Source organism: Strigops habroptila, chromosome 2, assembly GCF_004027225.2.
Source record: "Strigops habroptila isolate Jane chromosome 2, bStrHab1.2.pri, whole genome shotgun sequence".
Lineage (NCBI taxonomy): Eukaryota > Metazoa > Chordata > Aves > Psittaciformes > Psittacidae > Strigops > Strigops habroptila.
In genome coordinates this window covers 9,719,793-9,746,085 of record NC_044278.2, presented here as the reverse complement: position 1 = coordinate 9,746,085, position 26,293 = coordinate 9,719,793, and the positions used below count along the sequence as shown (strand labels likewise).

General features: G+C 38.8%; 1 protein-coding gene across 2 annotated transcripts in view; it reads left to right on the top strand.

Moving 5' to 3' along the window:
- KPNA1 (karyopherin subunit alpha 1) overlaps window positions 1-26,293 on the top strand; it is a 51,451-nt gene that overhangs the window by 20,313 nt on the left and 4,845 nt on the right. For both annotated transcript variants that reach the window (XM_030472016.1, XM_030472017.1), the window contains exons 6-12: window positions 743-874; window positions 9,218-9,306; window positions 11,120-11,219; window positions 11,768-11,931; window positions 12,525-12,603; window positions 13,594-13,719; window positions 25,588-25,715. In XM_030472016.1, the coding sequence (XP_030327876.1) occupies window positions 743-874; window positions 9,218-9,306; window positions 11,120-11,219; window positions 11,768-11,931; window positions 12,525-12,603; window positions 13,594-13,719; window positions 25,588-25,715 (818 nt within the window). The remainder of the gene's footprint in view (window positions 1-742; window positions 875-9,217; window positions 9,307-11,119; window positions 11,220-11,767; window positions 11,932-12,524; window positions 12,604-13,593; window positions 13,720-25,587; window positions 25,716-26,293) is intronic.

Sequence of the window (26,293 nt, the reverse complement as noted above, 5' to 3'; positions counted from 1 at the left end):
TAGTGTAGTGTACTAATTTTTGGACTGAAAAACATGCAGAAATCTTCCAGAATCTAGATTTCTAGAATCTCTATTTTCTGAGGTCTGTATCAGGTAGTAGTAAAATTTGCATTTCAGCTCTGCATTTCTCAAGTTGAAATAAAACCATCATACACTATAACTCGTGGCAGCAATAATGATCTCCAGAGTTGGAGAGGAGTACTTTGCTGTAGTTGCAGAGTTCTACCAGATTGTGATCACAAAGTTGGTGGGGTTTTTTGCTTGTTTGTTTGTTTAAATCTCTTTTTTGTGTTTTGGGGTGTTTGGTTTTTGTTAATGGGTTTTATCTGCTTTACATCCATTGAGTTTTGTCAGTGTCTCCGCATCTTCAGGAAAATCGCTGCTGGTTCAGTGAATGCAGGTATCAGACGTCTTCTGAGAAGGCTCAATTTTTGTGTATAATAGGTTCTTAGCTGGTAAGGAGAGGTAGTAAAACAGACCACAGGCAATGTATTTGCATAGCAAGAAAATAATATTTGAAAAGCCACAGCAAACCTGGTCTTGTTCTCACAAGGAACTTCTGCAAATCTTGATTTCTAGTCTTAACTCTGTGATTCTGATACTTTGCAAATTGTCTATGTTAATTAGTAATATGTCATGCTTTCCTTACACCAATTCTTTCTGTCTTCAAGGCATTTAATCTTCAGTTTTGGTGTGGCACGGAAGGCTCCTCGTAAGCTGCCTTTTGTACTTTGTTTTCCAGTTTGAAGCTGCGTGGGTGCTGACAAATATTGCCTCTGGAAATTCCCTTCAGACTCGAATAGTGATCCAAGCAGGAGCTGTCCCCATCTTCATAGAGCTGCTTAGTTCAGAGTTTGAAGATGTACAGGAACAGGTAAAGATGGAAAATGATGTTGGGGTTTTTTTATGTGTGTGTCTGGTGGTTTGTGGGGTTTGTATGTTATTATTTTTTTTTACTTCCATTCCCCGAATGGAACAAGGCTGTCTTGTAAGAAAGCCTGTAGAGGAAATGTAGTGTTTGGCATTGTCTTTCTACCTAGTATGTGTTAAGATATCTAAGCAAGTATTTTTCTTTTTCTGGAAATGATACATTTAACCAAGGGGGTAATGCATTTTGATCTCTAATGGGTTAATATTTTTCTGTGTATTGAAGAATTTAAAAAAGCCTTGATTAAAAAAATTGCTTTAGAGATATAAAGTTCATGTTTGTTTCTCTTGCCAATAAAGCAGGAGTGGAAATGATACTTTGTTCTCTACAGAGAAAACTACAGTTTGTTCTTTACATTCCTTAGAGAGTAGATGTATATTCTTTAAGGCCCAAAGGGATCAGTGTAAAGCACGGAGCAGACATTTGACTCAGTAATTTTTGCATGAGGTCCATAACTTATGTTTGACCAAGGATGTATTTCAGACATATAATCTTGTTTTGAAGACTTAAGGTGATGAAATATTAATTGTGTTAACAAGTAGAGTTTCAGCTGATACTAGTCCTAACTTGAAAGTATGTACCTTTACTGTACAAATTTGACTAGGTTTGGGTCCAGGTATTTTCTTTTATTTCATTGTCTACTCAATCAGTAAGCTCTCTGGGTTTTTTTCCTGTAGCTACTTATGGACCATAGATTAAGCTTTTCTTAAGGAAATGAAATTGAGCTCTGAATTCTCGTTATAAGGGTATTTCTGTGATGGTCAGTTTGTTTTTTGTTGATCCTTTTCTGAGCATTGCTTTGGGTCAATATCTTTTCATGGTGGTGAAATTATAAGCACTGGATATTGCAGTAGCACTCTTCCAGCACAGTGCTGTTTGCAGAGATAGTACTTCATTTTCATTTCTACTTGATACTTTGATGTGTAAATATCCGAGATGTCTTTGCGGATTCTTTGCCTCAGAAGCCGGCTGCAAGCTCAGGTTAAGCTGATTATCCAGTATGATCCATTGTTCTTTTCAGAGTCACTGACTCCCAGGGTTCAGTTCTCCATCCTGTAAGTGTGACCTCTCTTCTCTGTTCCTGGATGTCTGACCTTGCATTTGGCTATATTGAGATGCATGATTGGAGGAGTCCCAACTCATAAGCATTGGATTGCTTTGTGTTGTCTTTCTTATAGCTGGCTGAGAGTGTACATACTTAAAGTTGCCTATAATTTTCTGTAAGACAGATGGGTCTTTTTCCTTCTCAGTTGCTTACAGCTCTCTAGTTCTTCCACTCTGCAACTTTCCATTTTCATTGGTCTGTCTGTCTCAGGCTGAATTATCTTTGAAAAGTTGTTTAAAGAGAAATCTAATTGAGGTGCTTGAAAAAATGAAATGATATTAAAGGAAATAACATGGAGGGTTGTCTTTTTTTTTTTTTTTTTAACTTTCTTTGAGGAAATGAGTCTGTTATTGTAGAAACTAGAAATGTGATAGGGAGCTTACCAAAATGGCAGGTAAATGCTATGTTTTGCCCATGTGGAAATCCATCCAGACTTAGCTATACAGTGCTTTTTAGAGTTCGGGTTTTTTTGGGTTGAAATTGGTGGCATTACCTTCCAAATTCAGTGATCACTTGTACGGTGCTGTTCCTGCAGAATGATGGGTGCTTTAAGTGTGGTAAGGGCTGCTCCATTTTTTTGCTCCTAATGATCTTCAGTAGAGAGCTAACTTGCTTTTTTTATTAGGTGGTTGTTGTCCTCCCTGCTGATGTTCAGAGAGCAGGTGGGAAGAGCGAACCTCTTTAGAATGAGTTGTGCAGCCTTCAGCCTTAACATGTCCAAATTAACAGAAGAGCTTAGGGGCCACAGTTAAGTAGTTTATCTGTCTCCTTCCCCCTCTGCCTCTTAATAAACTGCTGGCATGTTAAAGTTCAGATTGCAGGCAGGTGGAGTGGGTTGTAATTGCTGGAAAATACTTTTCTGTGCAATTCAGGTGATGAATCTGTGGTGTCTCTGTTACCAATAAGCCTCTAAATACTAGTTACACATTGCTCTGTAGTAAGCTGTAATAAAGAAGGAAAATGGACCACTGTGAATTGTTACCTACACCTTTTCATAGCGGGTTTCTATGCTGCAGGTCTAGAGATTGCAGCCCTGCTCACAGCTGACTTTGGGTTTCATGCAGGCCAACGTGAAAGAAATGGGTTTATCCAACAGCTTAACAAAACCCAAACATGTCACCATAATATCTACTAAAACAACAATTAAAAGCATTAAGCACTTGAAAGTTAGCTCTTGTACTTCTGCATTGCAGGGTAGCATTAGTACACAATTGGAAGTTGTATTTTCCAGATGACTGTGGTCTCGTTCAGTCAGACGTACAGATTGTTGCCCTGGTAACAAATCAGTGGGTAGTAAAGGAGGCTTTTATTTGTCACACTGTGGCCCTGTTTGTTAAAGTTGGCACACGTTATAGTGAATGAAAGAGGAAAGGGAAGAGATCTTATGATTAAGGTGACTGCAGGTTTCTGAGATAAATGTTGTATGCTGCTTAGTGTCTGATGCTGGACAATTTGCTTGTATTGGTTTTCCGTAAGTGGGTGCTAGTTCTGTGTGTTTTGAATGCTCAGTGTGAAATATTCCTGTTTTGTTTTGGAGTTGAGGACAACTCAGAGCTTTTACAAGTGACTTTTGTAGTTAGGTCTGTGTTTTGAGTAGATCTGGTCCTGGGCTTCTCAAGGTGGATTTCTGAAGCTGGAAGATATTCAGCCATAATTTTCTCCCCTGTAAAATCATGACTCTTACTTTCTTTCACAGTAGCACTCGGAAGATGATTATTTGCAAGCAGCTCTTGCTACATTTGCGACAAATTATAAAAATAGAGGAAAATACAGAAAATATAATTACATGTTCAGGGTAGATGGGCCAGAAGCCCTATAACCAAATAGTAAAAGGTGGAGAAAAAAAGCAGTATTGAAGGCTGCGTTTAGTAAGCCATTCTTTGTGCTAAGTGGCATAGTAATTCTGTACAAGGAAATGTTAGTGGTAATGTAACTTTGAATATGTAGCACAGCATAAACAACAAAAAAACCCTATTTTAATTTTGTTTACTTGGCTAATCATTACCCAGTGATTTTTGTCTTACAGTAAGTCAGTCTTACAGCCTTACACCATTGAATCTGTATTATTTCAAACTTCCCTTAGCAGTGTGAAGTTTATCCAGTTTATCTGATCAGATCATGATTTTCCCAACAGTTGTTTTTCATATTTATAAGTCAGTTTTAATCTCTTGTGTTGCACTGTTTCTTTTGCATATGCTAGTCTCTGAGTCTGTTGTGATTCTAAAGCAATGTTTTTATAGACGTCCGTGTGAGGGAATCTTTATATGTTCAATAAACAACATGTGTTTTAATGAAAGTATATCTTACATCTTTTTGCAAGATCTGTTTCCCATTAAGCTATGCGGGCTGACATTTAATTACTCAACTATCCTTTAACTCTTTCATTGTTTGCACTGTATATCAGTCTTTAGATTGTCTATCAGTCTTTCTCTTAGATCAGTGGTCAAACCATTTGGCATTTGTTTTTCCCATCAGAAAACCTGAGTTTATTACAGAAGCTACATCTCCATTATTTATTAAAAACACTTTGGCTACATCTCTCCACCTCTTCCTGTTTCTGGTTTTGTTGTACTGATTTTTAGGTTTAGTCTGTGGCATATGTCCTGGCCTTCTTCCACTTGCCACAATTTTTTTTCCAAAAGACATCTAGAAATTTAGATATGCCAGCCTGAAATTATTTATATTGAAGGACTTCATCACAGCCCTTTAGACATGCTTAAGGTTGATCTAGCTTCAGCAATGTCTTAGCTGCATTTTTTTTCTGAGTTCCCTTGCTGAGGTATTTCAAACTCAGATGTCAACTTGAGTTTCCTTGATGAACATTGAAATTCCATCAAAAACCATGCAAGGCATCATGCTCCCTGTCTGAGATGACTTGAGGTTGTCTGACAGTGACAGGTATGTGTCACTATGCTCTGCTAGGCAGCCGCTGGCAGGGGCATCCCCAGCTGCCCTGTTCTCCGTTGGGAGCATTTGTGTTTTCAGCTAAAGCAACCAATGTGTTTCTCCCTCAGTGTTTTTCCATTTCTAGTTGTATTGTGGTTCCTTTTGGTAACTATCATTTGTTTGGCAGAGATGACTTGTGAGTCTGGTGTCGAAGTTCTGTTTGGCTTTTACATCAAAAGTCCTGCTAACTAGGTCTTGGCAATCAAATCAGGAAAAACAACTGAGGCGGGAGTATGAGCTACTTTCTCTGTTTGGGTGGATAAGGTGTGAGAAATAAGGAGCTATGACCACCCCAGCAACTGAAAGAAAGGTGTTTTCTGTGTTGGGGCATAGTAGAAGTCATCTCCTGGGAACGTGGTCTTCTGGTATCCTTCCTTCTGTCCACTTACCCAAGCACACTTGTATGCAAGCTAATCTTCAGAGTCTTCATCCCAGCATTAGATACATTTCCCAACTCAGCAGCTAAAAGTAGAGAAAGTGTTGATTTTCACTTTGCAATATTGCTTCACCACTAAGAGGCACAGGCTGTACGCACTGTAGATGGCTGGTTTAGAACTTGGTTTAGATTTTCAAAAGCCTCATGAAATGATGGGTAAGAGCCTTCAGAATCCAGGGCAAAGTGGAGGGTTGTCAGAAAGCACATGGATTATTCACAGAAAGCACAATATGGCTTCACAGTACTGTACAAAACTTGCACTTCACTGTAATTGACTTAAGAAGTTGTCCAGCTCTGCGGAAAAAACACTGGAGTTTGATAATGAGTAAAATAAACTAGAGACCTGCAACAATCCCTACTCTGCTCTTAGCAATAAATGGAAATTTGTACAGGTGTGTGAAAATTGACACTGTCAGTTGAAAAGGCAGCATTTGCATTTTCAGTTTGCACACAACTTTGATACCTCGGATGCTGGTTAAAAAGTCACACTCAAAATCTTAAAATTACAGGTTCTTTTCACCTTCAGGTCTGGATGTAGATATTGGAAAGTATCGAAACAGAATTTTTTGAGAGTCAAATAATTTTTTAATATAATAAACTCTGAAATTTAATGGAATTAAATGTCCGTTTATTTCTGTTACTATCCAGAAAAGAAGATAAAAAAGTTTGGGATGTGTAGAAAGAAGCCAAAATGTTATGGTAAACAAAGTCCATTTGCATCTTGAGGAGTGCACAAAAGAAGCAATGGAAATCATTGAACATTATTCAGACAAACAAAACCTGAAGCAGCTTGTCATTGTTCACATGTTGTCTGTGGGAACCATGACAGAGCTTTGTATTTTTAGCAGTGTCTGATGAGAAGAGTTTAAATGAGGTTGACTTATGTTCCTCACTTATCTGAAGAGCTGAAGTAACACCTTAAGGAGAGACATCATTCCTTATTGAATGAAACCTTGCATATTTTTCTGAAGATATTTCAATTTCTTTGCATCTTGTGTCCTATCAGTCATTAGCTATTACAAGGATTTCTTGCAGCATCCTCTCTTACCAGGCCTTGTGATATAAGGCCACTGGGCCAGACTTCTCTTGCTATAAAAATTTGAGAGTGGCAAAACAGAAAAATGCTATTTGATTTCTCTGGTCAGAGTTTTTGATGTGAGATTTGCTGTTGCAAAACGAGTCTGTCATTCAGGATCAGAATGGATTCTTGGATTAAGTGATTATCATGTTGTCAACCCTAAAAGTAATGTTGCTACAATGGCAGAAGCAAAGTCCACAGACAAGTAAAATATGGCTTCCAGGAGTGTTTTAATGTGTGTAAGGGTGTCCAGGCAAGGAGATTGTATCTTTGTACAAAGTTACCCACATGTTCAATAAAAGGAAATTACTGATAATTCTAACTTATTTCATCCCTAAATGTTTTTTAGAGGATCCACAAGTTTATTTAGAAACCATCTGAAATCTTTGATTTATTCAACAGGCTGCTTATTGCTGCAGAAATACAAACATTGCAGTGGGCAATAAGAGTGGCTTCTTACACTGCTAATACAAATGGCATTTTGCAGAAGGTGGTATATGTTCTCTTTCTAAAGCTGAATTTTTCCTGCCTTATCCATCTTGAGTACCGTCTTGAGGCTGCCAGACGCAAGGTTATACTTTTATTTCAGACAAAGTGTTGTCACAACAGTTGGAAAATACTAAGAATTGGAATGAAAAATAATTTTTGGGGGGGGACATTGTGTAGCAATCGTAGAATCATAGAATTGTTAGGGATGGAAAGGACCTTAAGCTCATCCAGTTCCAACCCCCTGCCACGGGCAGGGACACCTTCCACTAGAGCAGGTTGCTCCAAGCCCCTGTGTCCAACCTGGCCTTGAACACTGCCAGGGATGGGGCAGCCACAGCTTCTCTGGGCACCCTGTGCCAGCGCCTCAGCACCCTCACAGGGAAGAATTTCTGCTTTATATCTAACCTGAACTTCCTCTCTTTAAGTTTTAACCCATTGCCCCTTGTCCTATCGCTACAGCCCCTGATGAAGAGTCCCTCTCAGCATAGTCAGTATAGCCTTGTGCCCTGTCTCTGTGGCTGACAGCAGAAGCCTGGAAAACAGTAGGGGAATAAAACAAGCTAATCCTTTCCCAGAATAGTCTCCTGGTCTCTTTAACAACTAGCAGTGTAGGGACTTCTGATCTGTCTATCTGATCTATCTATCTGTGGTAATACTGGTACAGAGGATTCCTTTTATTTTGTATCTAGCAAGCTGGCATCTGCATCTACATTTTGTATATACAAAAGGTTTTAGCTGTATTAACCTTGCAGGATTTGCCAGTGGTTTTGGGCCTCTGCGGTGGCTAGAGTCTTGTTTTTTAAAGTAGTAGCTTTCTTCCACTGTTTAAAAACGTGTTACAGTAGAAGTCTAACGCAGCAAATCAATTGACATCATATTCATAATGAACAAATAAGTTTATTTCAGGTGATTGGAGAATTTCCCTTAGGTAACAAATCTGGCTTATCCTGTCAATTGCTTTAGGGGAGTAATTTATTTCAAGTAGAGATACGGAGAGAAAAACATGTTTACTTTGTGTGGGGAACTTACGTACGTTCAGTTCGAGAACTAGTTGTGCACTGTAACACATTTTACTGCAAATAAATATGTAGTCCTCAGCTGAAGAGAAATCTGGGGAGGACATTCTGCTGCTATCCACAATAAATAGGATTGCTTCTGTCCTCTTTGTAATGTGCATTACTGGAACTATTTCCAGCGATTGTGTAGATGTTATATGGGTTTTACCAATAAGCAGATAAATGTATCTCTTTAATAGGACATTAGCCCTCTGCTAACTTGAAATAAATAGCAAATAAGAGTTTCATATGCTTCCTTCTGTGACAAAATACTGTCTGTAAATCACAGAATGGAATTCATAAAATGGCTTTGATTCTTCCTATAGACTACTTCTATTTTGTTCTCTGTTATAGCTCTCGTACTAGTGGACAGTGATGTCAAAACCACCACTTGATCCAAATGTATAGATTGAAACCAATTAAATCTTCTATTCTCATCATACTACAGAAGATGGATTTCATGCTTCATTAATTATCTTCTGGCATTTTAGATGTTTTCTTCTCAAAATGCAGGGTTACAGTCGTACTGATGTCCAGGGGAGAAAATAGGTGTCCTTGCATTTTGCCATGCATATGTCTTAATAGGCATCTCTGGTTCTGTCTTGTATATCTTTCTTTGAAGGAATATATGCCAATGCCCATCTGAACTCTGATTCTGAATATCGTTTTATCTTGCATATAGATTCTCATTTTCATCTTAGTTGGGGTCAGCATTCTTAATGTGACTGTGTAAAAACTGCATGTGTTTAATGGCTTCTTAGGAAATACTAATATGGGCTGTTCCACACAAGTATTTTTGGGTAGATACAAACTTGCTTGACCTGGGCTATGAACATCTGGACTTAAATCAGGTCTGAATGAGGAGTGTAGAATTAGTATGTTACTAAGCCTGAGGCGGTAAGCTCACCTATTATATTGTGGACAGAGCAAGATTATGTCTGCTTGCAAAGTCTTTGGAGACATACATGTTGTTTTGGTATTCCTCTTAGATCTGTAAATATTTCTGAATCATATAATGAAATTGGATGTATATATGTAATATTCAGCCAGAATGCATTCCCCTTCTGTATTTTGTCCAGTATCTTAACAGTGAGAACAGAATGTCTCCCACTCTAATACATGCACTACACTGGTTGAATTGGAAAAATAAAAGCAATTACTATCCTGTTTTTCATTGCAGGCAGTATGGGCTCTTGGCAACATTGCTGGAGACAGCACTATGTGCAGAGACTACGTATTGGATTGTAATATCTTGCCCCCTTTATTGCAGTAAGTCTGTTTTAATATGTTTTCCAGAATTTTGCTTGAGTGTCTGTAGTAAGACTGAAGTTTGTTTTTTGCCTTGAAGAATAATAATGATTTTTTTTTATTGTGGAGCTACTAAACTACTTTTGTAATGGAACTGTAAAATGGAAACATGTTTTAGAAGCAGTTAAGATGGAATTGTTTTATTCTTCAGAGTAGGTGGATGCCTGGGCTTAATATAGAGTCATAGAATAAGTTGAAAGGCACCTCTGGAGGTCATTTAGTCAAAGCCTTTCTTCATAGCAGGTGAGATCAGATTAGATTGCTCAGCTACTTAACTAGTCAAATTTGGAACATCAAAGGTAGATTCCATAACTGCCTGGGGCAACCTGTTGCAGTATTTGACCATGGCATGATGAAAAGCAACGTTCTGATACCTAATCAGAACTTTCCGTGTTTTACTTTGTGACAGTTGCCTCTTGTTCTGTCACTGTGCACTCTTTTCTGTATCTACTCATTGAGCTGTTGTTAGGCAGCAAGTTATAATGTTGCCTTACACAGTCATCTCCTAAGGCCGAACAAATCCAGGTCTCTAACCCTCCCATTGTGTGTTATTTCTCTAGTCTGCTAATAGTCTTGATGGCCCTCTGCTAAAGGATAATATTATTGCTGCAACAGTGACACCACCTTGTGTTGTCATGTCCAAATTAGGATTAGTCAGTCTCTGTCCTTTGCAGACTGTTTCTGTGGCAGTGGAATTCTCCAGTGCACTCATAAATATATTGGTACGGTATGGAATGGCTATGAGAAAAAGAAACTGAGTTGTTACAGTTGTGGAAAATTTCGGTCTTGCCTTGCTGCATTCCTCCTAGGCCAAAGGGTACTATGAGTAGTCATTTCTAAATTGTCAAGACAATGCTTTGTTTAGAGGCTTCACACCGTGTTTGACTTAATTAACCAAGTCTACAGACATCTTTGTCAGTGCTACACATAAGGGGGCTCACAGAGGCTGATATAGTTTTGGTCAAGTGTGATTATCCTAATGTGAGAGGGCAGTTTTGGTATGCAGATATCATGAAGATGTCAGTATTACAGTTCATCACATCGGTGAGCGTCCTGTGTTTTTTGGAGCAGAGTTTGAACCCTGCAGCTGGTGTGTGGATGCTACCCCTTAACAACTACAGGAAGAGACTGGTTTGGGGTGGTCTGTAGGATTGTGTTATAACAAGAATGCAGTGGGCAAGGCTCTTTTGTGCCAGGACTGGAGCCACTGTGCACAGAAAGTCTGTAAACAGTGCTTGCTATGAGATACATAACTGTCTTGAATGTTTGGCAAACCCTAAACCTGATTATACACATTTTCTGAGGATGTTTTGTTCTCCTTTGCTTGTTAACATACAGAAGTGTAAAAGTGGGGCTAATAATTTGAGACTGACATAAAAATGCAGTTCAGTGAGGAGAGTATTCCTCAAAACTACCTGCAGGTCCTTCTACTTAGAGTAATTTTGTCACGGTTCCTGCGCCTTTTGACTGTTAGTCTGCTATATCAGCATCTAGGCCAATAAATGAACACACTTTCAGTGTAATGGTTATTGCTCTTGTTGGGATACTAGGATTCATGCATCTAGCATGTGTATTAGTATCCAGCCATCAAGGACAATTTTCCTCAGAATGTATTTTTATAGGAGAGAAAGAAAATCTATCTTATTTTGCCCTGGTGTATGTTAAAATCTAGGCCTGAGTTTGTTTTAACGATGAATGCAAGTGACCCTACAGGGTTTCCTGGCTTTGATTTTTAAAAAGCAAAGGTTGGAATTTTTTTGTTGGTTTGTTTTAGATTGCTTTCAAAACAGAACCGTCTCACTATGACCCGAAATGCTGTATGGGCGCTCTCCAACCTCTGCAGAGGGAAAAACCCTCCTCCAGATTTTGCCAAGGTAAGAGACGTTTGAAAGGAAACGTGTTGTGAGGTGGTGGTAGCCAAATAAGCAATAAGGGTGGTGAAATGTTAACTAGATAGCAGAAATATTTCAGAATTTCTCTGAAACAATGTATGGGCTTCTTACAGAGCAAAATTTTGAATGTGTTTCCTTTGAGCAGATACTCACAACCACTGTTTTAATATAGCTGCCTCCTAGCTTTTTGTTACTGCTCCTGTACTGAAGATGACCGTCCCACAGCAGAACAAAACTGTGCATCTTGGCTGTTGTAGTGCAAAGTATGGCACATCTTAGCAGACAAGTATGAGCTTAAGTTGCCAGATGTACTGAAGAGGCTGAAGAATTCTCCTAGTGCTTTTCTGCTGACATGCTGCTCTGTACTTGTGTGGCCACAGGTCTGCACAGAAGTGCTCCCTAGGTCTGAAATTTTTGGAGCATTGAACGTCAAATGCCAGTGCCTAATCCTATAGTGCCAGTTAATTTTGTATGCGACATGTTGCTAGATCTTCTGGCTTTTTCAATTGCACAATTTATGTATCTTACAGGTTTCACCTTGTCTTAGTGTGCTTTCCTGGCTGCTCTTCGTCAACGATACAGATGTATTAGCTGATGCCTGCTGGGCTTTGTCTTACTTGTCTGATGGCCCCAATGATAAAATCCAGGCTGTGATTGATGCAGGAGTCTGCAGAAGACTTGTCGAGTTGCTGATGTAAGAAATCTGTTCTGAGCAAATTTCTATCCACTATAGCAAATTACTATCTATTCTTTTCCCCAGAATCAAGGTTCCAGCAGTAGGAAGTTTAATCAGATATGTCTTGAAAGCAAAGCAAGAATTTGAGTTTTAGTTTTACCTGTCTCAGTTCAGTCATCTTTACATGTCATAAGTAACAGAAACAATGGGACTTTTCTTGTACTAGTTTTGCTATTTCTTAAGAGATGTTTTTGCTCTGCACTTCAGTCTCATTCTCTAGCTTTGTGGAGGCTGCATTAAGTGTGTTTCACAGCTACAGCTGATTACTTTTTCCCTCCCAAGGATGCCTATACTCTGAAGCACTTTATTCTTTTAATCTCATATTTTATCTTTATGCTGCTGAATGATGTCTAAAGGCCTAGGTATTTAGAAACCCTTGAAAGACTTGCTGTTAGTTTAAAATCAGAGAGTGTTTTGATTTATACAGTGAGAATTAAGTTAGTTTTAGCAAGGAGTTTTTCCCCTGACTGATGCGTGTTCCTTCTTTGAGAATGTAAAGATGTAGATGCTTCAGGATGTTTAACACTTAGATATTTCCTTGGTAATTTTAGGCACAATGACTACAAAGTTGTATCTCCTGCCTTACGAGCTGTTGGGAACATTGTCACAGGAGATGATATCCAGACCCAGGTATGGATTCACTTTCTGTTGTGTTATACTGCAGTTCATCTTTATGTTCGTTGTGGTAACCTGTTCACAAGCACCTCTTCTTGTTCCTTTTGACGTTTGAATGTGAAGGATTGGTGATGTTAGTTGCCTCAAAACAGGTGGTGGTTGTCAAACAAAGCCAAACAAAAACCCCCCACAATCCCTAAAGAAGTGATTTACAATAATACTGTGCACCTCCCTCTGACTGATACCCAGCCTGTCCCCTGAGCACCAGTTGGCCCCTTCAGATAGCTCCCCCCAGTTTCTATACTGGGCATGATGTGCTGTGGTATGGAATATCCCTTTGGCTAGTTCAGGTCAGGTGTCCTGTCTGTGTTTCCTACTGGCTTCTCATGCCCCTCCTCACTGGCAGAGCATGAGAGACTGAAAAGTCCTTGATCAGGGTAAGGCTACTTAGCAACAACTAAAACATTGGTGTATTATCAGCATTGTTCTCAGACTAATGCCAAAACACAGCACTGCACCAGCTACTAGAAGGAAAATTAACTATTCCAGCCAAAACCAGGACAATTCATAATGTCACTGGATACAACACTGGCAACAGTCTGCCCCACTGTGCCTGCTGATGTGTAAAACAGGAGTTGGAGCTTCCAAGTATACAAAAATCACAGAAAACAAGGCAACAGGACAATAGTGTTACCTTATTTTTGTTTGGTCATGATGGCTTTAGTATCTTCTGGTGTTTAGGTCCCACTGAAATCAGAACGAAGTCATGGTGTCTTACCTGAATTACTCAATTGTTTTGCTCATTATCTTTCCTGCAAACATTTAGTTCTTAGTTCTTGCTGGGTTTTTTGTTCTGTTTTGTGGCTTTGGTGGTGGTTGGTGGTTTTCTTTACCTTGTTAACTTTTTTTGGATCATGGGATGGGAGATGCATTTTAGATTTTGAAGATTTATCCTACATTTCCTCTAAGGCGCGGTTGTTTGTTTTGTTTTTCTCTTGTGTTCAGGTAATCCTGAATTGTTCAGCCCTGCAGAGTTTACTGCACTTGCTAAGCAGCCCAAAAGAATCTATCAAAAAAGAAGCATGCTGGACAATATCTAATATAACAGCTGGAAACAGAGCCCAGATCCAGGTAACTTTTTCAGCTATGATCAGTAATCTTTGTCTTGCAGGCTAGAAGAAACCCAGGCTGTACACTGTTTTTTGTGTATAAAATGCATATTTGTATGTATTCACAGATACATAATTACATCTTAGCAGAAGTGTATTATCGGCTGTGTGCGTAATTAGAATATTTCAATGCCCCGTCATTTCTCAAATTCAAATGATTTAATATTATACACATCTACAGATTATAAGGGGGTAGACAGTCATGTTAGAGAATGACAGAATGAGGCTAAGCTCAAGGAAACCTTGTCTTAAATAGTTTGCTTCATGCCTTTGGCAATCACTAAGATAAATATTCTCAAGTACAAAAAGAGTAAGCTACAGACTTTGCGAATCTAATAACTTTACATGGTCCTTGATTTCACCACCAGATACGAATACCTACATTGTAAAATACTTTTATTCCTTATTTTCGTACAATTCCCGATGCAGGCAGTTGTGCTTAGCCAAGTCTAAAATTGCTACTTACTAAAACTGAGTAACAGTGGAGGATATCTAACATGTTGCATTGGGATTCATCCTTTCTGATTATACCCTTCAAGTGATAGCACACAGAAGCAAATTAAAGTTTCGCTCCCTCGTGTCAGTCTTCACCATTAGGTCTTCAAAAGACCACATCTTTGTTCTGAGTCTGGAGTTAGTGTCAGCCATCAGGAAGAATTCCCAGGACTTGTCTCCAGATGGTATAAATGAGCAATTGACCATCTCTTCCCCACAGGAAAGTTTTTGTGGGCTAGATAAAGAAGAAACTACTAAATATATCTTGTTTTCCCTGGTTATGTCTTTTTTTTTTTTTAAACAGCTGCACTAGGGGAATTTTTTCCTTGGATTTCAAGGGTAATGCCTCATTCCTTCTCTTCTTGAGAAGTAATGGAAAACAGATTGTAGTGAAACCAGGCTTTATCTGATAAATGTAAGAGGTTCCCATCAGGCAGTTGAATCAAAGTCTCATGCAAGTAAAATAATTCTTCTGAAGTTAGGTTTCTCAATGCTCTTCTCCCTTGCTGGATACAGAGAGCATTTTCAGAGATCGCAGAGGATGCGTGGAATTCCACTTGGACATACCTATTGTTTGAGAAATAAACAGCAGAAAATGTGAGACATTAGAAATACTTGTCTCACTCATTAGTAACCAGGCAGAAACAATGCAGAAAATAAACCAAGTCCCATAACACATTGGCAGCAGTGGCCAAGGAGTACTACTTTCCTCCATATACTTTTCCTTGCAAGGCAGCCTGCCACCTGCTAGTCTTAACTCTGATGACTTTGGATTATTTCTCCTATATGATCAGAATTAGCATGAAGTGCTTAACCCTCTTTACCCAGAGGATGGAATTCTGTTTTGTTTTTGCAGAAAACTTGCAGGAGATGGTAAAAAGGCTGCATGTTTTTCCTGACTAAAAAGTGTATTATATCCTTTGCAGGTGGCACTTGCAATCTTTTGGTTATCCATACTTCTATACAAAGAACATCCAGCTGCTAAAGGGGCAGTGTAAACCTTTAATACCTTGAATGAGGTCTTAATCTCAGAAAGCATAGGAAATAAAGTTAATACTTTTGTGGAGGATAACTCCTAAGTGTCCTGGTATTAAGAGCTGAATGCTTGTCTAATTTCAGAGATGCTTATGTTAGAAAATGAGTAAGCAAGAAAACAAAGGGGGAAAGCTGTGTAGGTCCTTCTTGTCTGATGTAAAGATGTGACTAAGATGGAAGTAGAACTGTGAGCAAAGAAACCTCCTGCAGTTGCATTTGCTCCTGTGCCCTCAGTCAAGATTTTACTTTTGCCATGTTTGTTGTCAGATACAGAGAACGATGTGGTTTCTTAATCTAACCTTGGGAGAGCTCCAGGAATTCTGTTTCTTCCTTTATTGTGGCTTGGGTGTTAATCTGTGGATTAGCTGAATTTCTAACAAGAAATGCTGTGTAAAATCAGCAACTGTACCACTGGTTTTTGTACCTCAGCAGTTGTTATTGCTGTGCAATTAGCAGTGCAGAGAAGGTATCTACTACTGCTTGTACTGAAATAAAAATGGTTTTGCCTTTGCCTTTCTTGCAGTGAAGAATCTTTTGGCTGCTTTATGCTGCTATCACCTTAGAAACAGGGAGGAGCAGTATTTTCTTTCTAGAAGGCCATTTCTGCTTTTCCTGGGAAGTCTTAAGAGTATATTCTGAGGAACGGTTCAGCCCAATACATTTTCTTAACTTTGTGTTTTTACCTGTCTATCAGAGTTGCTTCAGGATGCAGAATCGTATAGGAATATTGCAGACTTAAGAAAAAGAAGAGCTTGACAAAATCAGATATCCATAGAAGTAATTGCATAAAGAATTATGTATCAGAGGTGGCCAAGTTTGTTATTTGAGCAGTTTTTCAAAACTTCAGCATCTCTGTTTTCAAATTCTTGATCTACTGAAGATACAGTTGTGGAGAGTCCTAGAGGTAACTTAAATTCTAGTGCCCCAGAAGCTATTTCAATAGTGTATTTATTTCTGTGACTTCTATATAAGTATCCACTGTACCATGCCTTCAAGTGAAGGAATAAGTGCCTGTCCTTGTTTGCACAGTATTCTTACACCTGGTATCCACTACTCAGACATGTAAAAGTAAGGCTTTAGGTGGAGAGTCTTAACTATACTCTTGGTGTTCCAGTATCCTCTAAACTGTTGTCATTATGTCTTTATTTGAAAACAAGTAAGGATTTAAAATAATCTCTCCTTTGTTAAAACAAAATTTGCCTAATCTAGCTAAAAAAAACCCCAAAATATCATTAGGTACTTCTGCATGTGTGTTCAGTAGTTTCAAAGTGGTTTGAGGTGCCTTGTCACCAGTTTAGGTCAGCCCCCTTTCTACCGAGAGCAGATTAGAATTCCTTTGTGACTTGGAAAGGTCATGTGGGAAGGCAGGAAGAGGGAAATTAATGCTATGAGCCATTAATATTGCACCTTCATTTCTAGAAGGTGATTCTTTAGAAGTATAAAACCCTTAACTGCATAGAAAAATTGTTGTGGTCGTGTGAGTAGAAGCTTGCTTTCTCAGGATTCTTGCATCAGGAAGAACACGCAGTATCAACCAAATCACCCAAAATACATGTAGATTTAAAAGAATCCAGCTTAAAGCAGCCTTAGGATATGTCACATACAAGGTTGGAAGCATGCTGATGCATTACTTGAGTCCAGGGGAAAAAAAATGTGAGAAGCAGCTTCTCAGAAGTGATATCTATGGTTCATTTAAGAATTTCTCATGCTCCAGTCAGAGTAACTAAACTGCCTTTGAACTCTGAGCACACGCATGCTATATAGCAAAACACTGTCATAAGTGCATACCAATTTAATCTAGAATGGCAGTTATAAAAATGAGATTAAAAAAATAGTGGTTTTTATTCTGAGCAGGAGGTAACTATCCTGGTAGTTATGACATATTGGGAATCTTGCCCATCATGAGGCTTAGATTTTTTGGAACTGCAAAAGGACTGTTAGAAGAAAGTTGTGAAGTAAAAGATGTTGGAGCATGTTTACAACATGCTTGATTGGAGATCTTGAGGCCGCTCTTTCTTGGAAGTACAATTGGCAATTGCAGGTATAATTGCAATGATTATCTTGTGTTGGAAGGAAACTGTCATCACAGATGTGTAACAAATTCTAGAAAAGCTTTTAATTCATTTAGTTTCTAGTTTCAACCTAGGGAATGTCATGTGAGATACAAGGTGCGATGAAACCTCCTTTCAGCTCCAGAGCTGATACATCTGCTTTTCTCAGAAAACTTCTCTGAGGTGTTACTTCAGACAACTCTTTCTTAGTGTTAAAATCGTTGTAAACATTTAAGCTGAAAACCACTTTAAAATAATTTCTGAAGTTGGAAGGTGCTGTTTGGTAAAGTGTTTCTCAAATGCGGTCATATGCTAAAATGGAGAATAAAAGCCTAGTCTGTTCTTAGTAGCTGTGAGAACAAAGGATAATTCCCATCTGGGAAGAATATCTGATTTAACTAAGTTAAATGGATGAACCTGTTTCATCTTTGAGTTGAAGGGTTTGGGTTTTTTTTTCTTTCTCTAAATTAATTTCATATTGGGATGAATTAAAACAGTATTTCTTGAGAATTGGTCTTCCTTACAGAAGGAATTCTGAAATACTAGATGTAGCTCTATACTAAATAATTTATTTTCCTTTCTCTCCAGTCCTTCCAAACTGCTCTATAGTTCCTACTAGAGGTCATAGATTGTAACAAAATCCATTCCAGTCTCCATGGTACTCATTGGATTTTGAACATAGAATCATGCACAATCTTTAGCCAGAAATCAGAGAATAATAATGTCAGCACGTGGTGATTTTTCTTCCTGAATGTCTGCCTGGCTTAGTAACCACATTATTGCTAGTTACCAGCTGACCTAACTGGTGGATTGCTGCTTCAGAGCAGTTGGAATGTTAGAATAACATGGAAACTGTGGGCAGTGCTCAAGCCACAATCTAGCAATCCCTTCCACACAGCAAGAAAAAAAAGCAAACCTGTTAGGTATTTCACCTAACCAATATTAACAGACAGAGCTATATTTAGTGTTGTTTAAGATTGCATTGGGTTACACTCCCTGCATCCACCCACTCTAAAGTATAGAAATATAAAGTTAGAGGGAAGGACTTCTATATTCATTTCCACTTTCATACTGCCTACAATGCTGTTTGGTAGCACACTCCCAAAGGCTTTCACTGCCATTTCTAAAAGATAAGGCAGCAGCCTATTGCCATTAGACTTGCACTCAAACACAATCAAGTAAACTCTAGTGTTAAGGCAATATAAGTTAACATGCATGAAATGTGTGAAAGTAAGTGCTAAACTTGAATAATCCTATATTAAAGCATAGGAGGTTTGGGGTTTTTTTCCTCCACCAAAGGTGGAAGTGAAAGCCTTTCAGAGTGTGTTATCAACAGTGCCTAGGCAACAGAAAAGTGTGGTGGAATACAGCAGTCTTTCCCCTCTTTATTTCTGTGCATTTAAGGTTTGGGTTGGATGTGTATATCCTGATGCAGTCATGATTGTCACTAAGTATAGTTTTTGTTTGTTAATTTCCTAGTTTGTATACAGCTTTGCTGTACTTCAGTGGATAGCTTCCCCAGTCAGGGAGAAGGGGAACTACATCTTCCTGGGAGTCAGAAGGAGAACTGCACAACTGAAGCTAAATCCTGACTGTCGGCCCTTCTGAAGGGGGTCGCAAGCCGTTGAAAAGCTATGAAAGGCAGTACATCAGACACAATCTTCCATATCTGACAGTGAAGACATCATAGGAGTTCTCTCCTGTTGACAGGTTAAGAAACTTATAACTTCTTTTCTAATATACCTTAAATTCTCACAAGAACATTGGGAAACCTGAGTATGGTTAGGCATGGTAGCAACAGGATCTATGCCATGTTTTTCCTCCTTTAGAGTTTCCTGTCCTTGCTGAAATGTGACATGGGCCAGTGTAGCAAATGATACGTTGCCTGTTAGTTTGAAAAACTCTGGAATGAAACATATTTTTACAAATTGGAGTAAAGAGGCTCTTTTCCAAAAGACCACAGTGATGCTGGGGACATGGAAAAGGAATGACATGATTCACACAGAGTTGTGCTTTACACAGGCAAACTGTGGATCAAATTACTTAAATCTAAAGTGTGTTTGGTTTATGCCATAGTTCGCATGAGTGGTCTGAAATCTTCATATGCTGTTTGTGGTGGCAGGACATCAAAAAGTCTCAATTAGGAGCAAAATAGTCATTGCTGACAAGGTTATATTTGTTTGAGGACCAATGAAAGTCTCAGTTTTACGTTTGTGTTTGTACAAAATCTGTTTTCAGGCTTCTACCTGTGGTGAATCCTATACATCATAGCACATTGAGGGCAGCAGAGCTAGATTACCTTTAATTCTTTTGTTCTGCCTGAAAACCTCAGCAGTTCTTTATAGTACAGGCTCTTCCTGTCAGCAGTAGCAACCTAGTGTAAACTGTCTAGAAATTTGCTTTACACACGGTTTGGAGTATTTAGGCTTAGGTGTCTGTGTCAACACCATAAAAGTCCATTAGAACTGAGATCTGAAGTGCTTTCCTCCTGCCTCTCAAATGGCAGTGATTTTGTACTCATGCCATCATGTTAAGTAGCTTTGGCTTACAAGTATTTGTTATGTTATTTAAAAAGCAGTTGTGAATTGAATCAATAAAAAGGGAACTGGAACACAAGTAACTGAGAAGCCTCTATGGCCTGAAAGTCCTAGCCAGGAGGAGGAGTTGATAGCAGTAAGGCTGTATCACACCTGCCAGCTAGGGTGGTGACTGTAATCTTGAGTTGTTAAAGGTAACGAGAGAGCTTGCAGGGAACAGTCATGCTGTAAGACTTTTTTGCTTTCACATTTATATGATGAATCTTATGTAGACAGCACTTGCATACTAAACGTGTATGTGTATTTTTGCATGCCTCAAGTGATTTATTTATGGGAACCAAAGAGGAGAAGTAAGTTCACTTGGTATTGACCAGCTCAAAATACTAATTTAATATACTGCTGAAGACCTGCTCCCTAACAGTGGCTACAATGTATTTAGATTCAACATCCTTGCAGATGTAATAAAACTCTGATAATTGACTTTTATCTAGCTTCACTCTTTAAAAATCAAATACTATAAAGTGATGAAGCTTGATTGAAATAAGGATAGAATGTTTCCAAGAGACAGGCAACCCTCTTGGAGGGTCATAGCACAAGGGATACCATCTGTTTTAAAGCAAAGACAAAAAAGTTGACACTTCAGAAATGAGGGCCAGATTTGCTGAAGGACTGAGCATTATGATTCAGTTCCATTTCAAGTTAAATTTGAAAATGCAGATTTCAATGAAAATTCAATTTCAGTTTTCTGAAAGACTCCTAGTTACAAGTCAAATGGACTGCAATTCCAACTAATATGAATGGGTGCAGGTAGGCAAAAATTTCAGTGTTAGTTTAATGTATTAAAGGATGGCCTTTGGATTACCTATTATGCAGAAAAGAGATTTCTAATGTGTTGTCAAGATACACATATGTTGTCAAGATATCTCAGTGCCTCATAGTAGCAGCCTAAAACCAATGTGAGTATTAGAAATGGTCAGGAAAGGGATAAAAAGATCAAAAGGGGAATCCTTGTTCTGGTATAAATCTTCACTGTATGTAGATCCGTCTTCAAAGGATATGCTAGGAGTGGAGTGATAAGGAGGGACTATAAAACATCAGCTGGATTCCATATGAGGAATAGTTTTGTAGACTATGAGACAAGCGAAGGGAGATGTGGCAGAATGCTGTAGAAACACAAGGGGCATCTGAGAAGGTGAATGAGGAATGAGTGGGGTTTTTTGAGCAAAATCCTTGAAGGAAGAGGCATTGGAGAAATTAGGAGGTGCTGTGTTTAGTTAGGACAAACAAGCACGTATCTTCTCATCTAGGTGTAGTCTAACTGGAACTCACTGCTGCAACTGTAAATACATAAAAAAGGAGAAAAAGAAAAGTAAACATGACTAGAGTTTACACTTGCCTGTGCATCTGCTGTAGATTGCTCTTGGAAGGAGGATGTTAGTATGCTTTGTTCTTACATGCAAGCACAAGAATAATTTGGATTGAAAAATCCATATATAAAACTGCTAAAACTATATAGGGTTTGGAATTTCTTTGCTTTTTGGTTACCCTCTTGCCTGCTGTTAACACTTCTTGAAAAATTCCAGTCATGTTTAGAGTGTTGGAATGCATCAGCTGCTCAAAAAGAATGTTTAAACATCCTTTGCTTTATGGCATGTATGGGGCAGTTGCCCTCTATTTCCATGAGTGGCCAAGGCACTTTGCATTTTTCAAGGAAGAGTGGGATGTTTGAAGAGGTGACAAAGACTCAGATCTGCACTTGTTTGTACATCAGTCCTTAGTTTACATCTTGATTTTTCTTTTTAATTTCTTTTTTATTTCTTTCACATCTTTTGAGAGTTCTTGTTGAACTGAAATCTCTTTAACTGTGTTCATTTTATTCGAAAGCTATGCTTCTCATGAGCATTTTATATGCACTATGTAAGTCTTCAACACACTTCCACATGAGAGGCACACAATACAGTAATGCTGAAAAAGTAATTTGAATTAACACTTTCTAAAACCTCAGAATTTACAAGCACCTCATCCTGCTTCAGTCCTTTAGGCTTTTGCTCTGCCTGAAGTTTGTTTTCCTTCAAGGAAAAACCCCCAAAATTCTATTTTAGTAGTTTACTGTTTTATCACTTAGATGGAAAGTGGAAGGGAAACATGGCCTATTTCCACAGTAACTGTTGCTCCCACACAAAATATCACAGAGCTAGGAATCCTTAGGCATTCTAGTTTGCTGTCAAGAGTAACTGTTGTGGGCAAGGGTGCAAGGCATAGAGTGTGAATAATAGATGCTGCTTAACTGGACTTCTGAAATCTAGTGAAGATATTAAGGTTAAAGCAAACTATTTTCTGACCTAGTTAATGGCTGAGGTTGGTTAGTTGGGTTTTTTGGGTTGTTTTTTTTTTTTAACATCTAAGCTTTGAGAGTTTCAACTGTCAACAGCCTGCTAGCTGAAAAACTGCTGTACTACAGAGGGACAGTTAAGTACCTTTAACTGAGACTCATGCTAGGGTGAGGTGGTGACAACACTTACATTGCATGTCAAGCAATAGGAAACATAAAAGTATGGTGATTGATAATCTGCTTCTCTCTTGAGCAAAGTGCCTTATGAGAAGCTGCTTTCATCTGTTCTGCTTCGGTAGAGACAGCCAACTTCACTGTAGAGCAGAAAGCAAACAAGGTACCTGTAGCCTTTTATACAATAGAATGAGAGATAAATAGAAATAAGAGGAATTAGAAATAAGAACACTCACACAAGAGATGGGAGATCTGGATTCAGCTCCTTCTGAAAAGGTTCAAATGTACATTTCTCCACTCTGAGAAGAGTAATTTTACTCACCAGTCTTTGCAGTGGAGCAAAGAGTTCAAAATTGATTGAGCTAGAAGGAAAACAAAGTCTTTTGTGATTCTCCAGTTGCTGCCCTCCCATTACTAGTTCCCTTGGTTCTAGAATTCTCCTACTACTTTACAAGCTTAAATTGAAGCATTTTAAGGTAACTGAGGTTTTTCTGGCATTAAGAAGGCTCAAAGCATATTACTGCCTGTCAGCTAAGATTCTGACCTAGTTCCATTCTATCATGTAACATACTCTGACTTTAGTACTTACTAAAGAAGTTGATTTTAAGAAGACCCTTTTTAAGGAAATGAATCTCACGTAAAAGTTTTCTTTTGGGGAGAGGATTTAAGATGCAATAATGAGATTTTTCACTTGTTCTTTGCTAGAATAGTAAGAAACTAATGCCCTGGCGTATCCTATTGTAGGTCTGTATCAAGTTCTTTCAGTAGAGAATACTTAACATCCCTTAACACCCTGCTCTTATAAGGGCTTCCACCTCAACTCTGGACTCACATAAAGCGTAGACTGCCAAGTCCCTTTTTTCCTCTCTAGCTGATCAGGACTGAAGTTCACTAGTGAAAACACACATCCCCTCACTCTCTAGATCCACAAGCATACATACATGTTCACAAATCTGTTGAATACCACTGTGGGCTCTCTGCCCATCTGTTTTCCATGGCTGGATCATGAGCTCTCTTAACTCACTATACTTGGATCCTACTCACTGGTTAGTTCAGCTTCATTCTTGCTAGCAAACAGATGCACAGATTCATCTTGAGCAGCCCCACGCTTGCAAACCCCTTGACTATTGGCACGGGTCCTCAGTCCATGCCTGGATCCTGGGCCTCCTCCTTGCCACCTAGTCCAGTTTGCCAGTAAATTATGTACACTGTGATCCTTCACTCCCACCACCATACTTGGGGATGATGTAAATTCCTGCATTGCACAGAGCCGATGTCCAGGCATGTTGTCTTGTTGTCCTGTGACCTACAGTCCCACTGCAGCTGACAAGTCAAGATCCTCACTTGGCTTCACCCACTGACCTCTAGGCACACTGGCCCTATGGACTGTGATCCTGCTGCAGTGGCTGATGCTGGGACCCTCACCTGCTCCAGTTGTAGGGGCCCCTTCACTCAAGGTTTGACACCAGTTACTGGCCCTGAATTCACCTTTTTCTGGGCACCTGGGGAACATGCTCTCTCTACTCCATGGCCCCTACAGCTGCTAATGCTGAGACCCCCCATCCACTCTAATTGCTGACCCCACAGGCATGGGTTTCTGAATGCGGTTCCTGGCTCAAATTCAGTCATGCCGATCTCACTTGTTAGCACCTCACTCTTCCTCACACAGGCTAGTGAGGCAGGTTACTTGGCAAGATAGTTAAAAGATTTGTTATGAAGTTTTGCACAGTCCCACTTGTCCCTGTCTTGTAACTTAGGAAGTCCATGTTGGCTGTCTGCAAATTACTTTCCTCCTTTGTCATTGTCTCTCTTATCCCTTGTCTATCAGGTTTGTGTCACAGTGTGTTTTATTTATTACTTTCCTGTTATTTTTATCTCACTTTGAGCTGAAAAGGTCCTTGAGCTGATAACCTTAATAAAGCAGATGCTCTCATATTCGATGTACCTTTACAGTGTGTTGCTTTTATATAGTTTTCAAAATGAAGTGTGTTTTCCCAGTAAAATATGTTGGGGGTGGGAGTACATTCTGTTTCTTGAAGATACTTTCTATTATCTTTTGTCTTTTTTAATAGCTGGCTTTTGTTTATGAACTACCACTTCCAGCATTCATGTTCAAAGATTTCAATTGAGAACTTTTTGCCAAATATGCTTTGCAAAGTACAAATCTAATATAACATGGCATGATGGAAGTGTAAATGGTTTCCTTGCGGGCACCAGATTGCTGTACTGGAAGCGCAGATTCGGTGGTAAAGGAGACAGCATTCATGGGACTGTGGATACAACTGACAGGCGGTATGGGTTTACATAGTAGATGCAGTGTGGGTGCCCAGACAATCAGGAAGGGTAAAAGAAATGTCAGGTTTTTTTCCACTGGGTAACTATCCACATCGTGAATTGACTATAGCTTTTTGCACTGTATATTGTTAGTTTTCTGGGGAGCCCCTTGAAAAGGATCTCTTTGGCTTTCTTTGAATTCGTCTTTATCAGTTCTATGATGACTTATGTTTGTGAAACAGTAGTTTAAAAATGTAGTTCTAAGCTCTTGCTTCTTTGAATGATCCTTATGAATGTGTTTCAGGTCCTTCTACTTGTGTAACTGAACTAGTTTCATTTGTGTCTTATTGCAAAAGGCTTTTTCCAGGGGAAGTTACTAGTTGCTGACTAAATATTCACTTGACTTGTATCAGTTTGGTTTGCTAAGCAGTTAACCATCCTACTGAACCATCCGTTGTCTTTTCACCAGGAAAAAATAGATTGGTGCTTGCTTGTTTTGAGGAGATCTTACAATTTGTTCTTTCTTTGCTCTGTTGTCTCACCCACTGGATATGTAGTATGACACACAGGCTTGTGAAGGCTTTTTGTCCCGTTAGGGGATCTTAGTGGTTTACTGACTTACTAGCTTAGTGGTCTGCTATCTGGAAAAATAAGGGAAGTATGGGCTTTCTTTTGCTGTCAAGGTATGATTAAGTAACACCTTAGATATGGCAGTCACTTCAGTCTGAATGTGTTTTGAATTCTTTTGGGATAAGCACAGGCCCCAGCAGAACTAGGGGTTTGAATGCAAAGCTGAAAACTGATTTTTGCCACTTGATAACAAACGTTTAATTGTTCAATGTGTTGTGCTGAGCATAGACATTGGCTGTCTCAGGACAAGGAAGTTATTTGTTATTTTTGTTATAACCATGAGATGTTATTTCTTTTTGCAGACAGTCATAGATGCCCATATCTTTCCAGCTCTTATAAATATTTTGCAAACAGCTGAGTTTCGGACAAGGAAGGAAGCTGCTTGGGCAATTACAAATGCAACATCTGGAGGCTCTGCTGAACAGATCAAGTATGAAATAGTTCAAATCTTTCAATGCAATTGACTGAATTTGTGTTTGTGCAAGAAATCAAACTCATAACCCAGAAACTGCAAAACCATTCTGTATGCTTTCAGTGTTGTGTCCAGTGAGCCAGGTCTTTGTATTGAGTTGTGAATGAGACATTCATTCCTTTAGGGAGAAATCACATTAAGTGTTTTGGCTGCACGATGCTCATTTAACCAATTGAACTATTTCTCGTATGTGAAAAAACTAAGTGCAACGTTTAAACTAATTTCTGAGTGGTTGTTGTAAAGTGTAATAAAATGCATTAGCAGTCTGGAGAGGAATAGCTCGTTGTGGGCATTGTGTGTATTGGATTTCCTGCTCAACTTATACTAGTACGTTACGATTGTATTATGCAATTTTGCATAAACCAAACCGATAAAGTTATAAATATATTAAATTAATATAGTTTATATCAGCAGAAAATGTCCATAAACTATAGCTATATAATTATAAATTTAAAATACAAAATTAAATTATTTCACATCTATATATATATAGAGAGAGAAGGTATTTTGAAGTTATATTGTTCAGCAGAAATGGG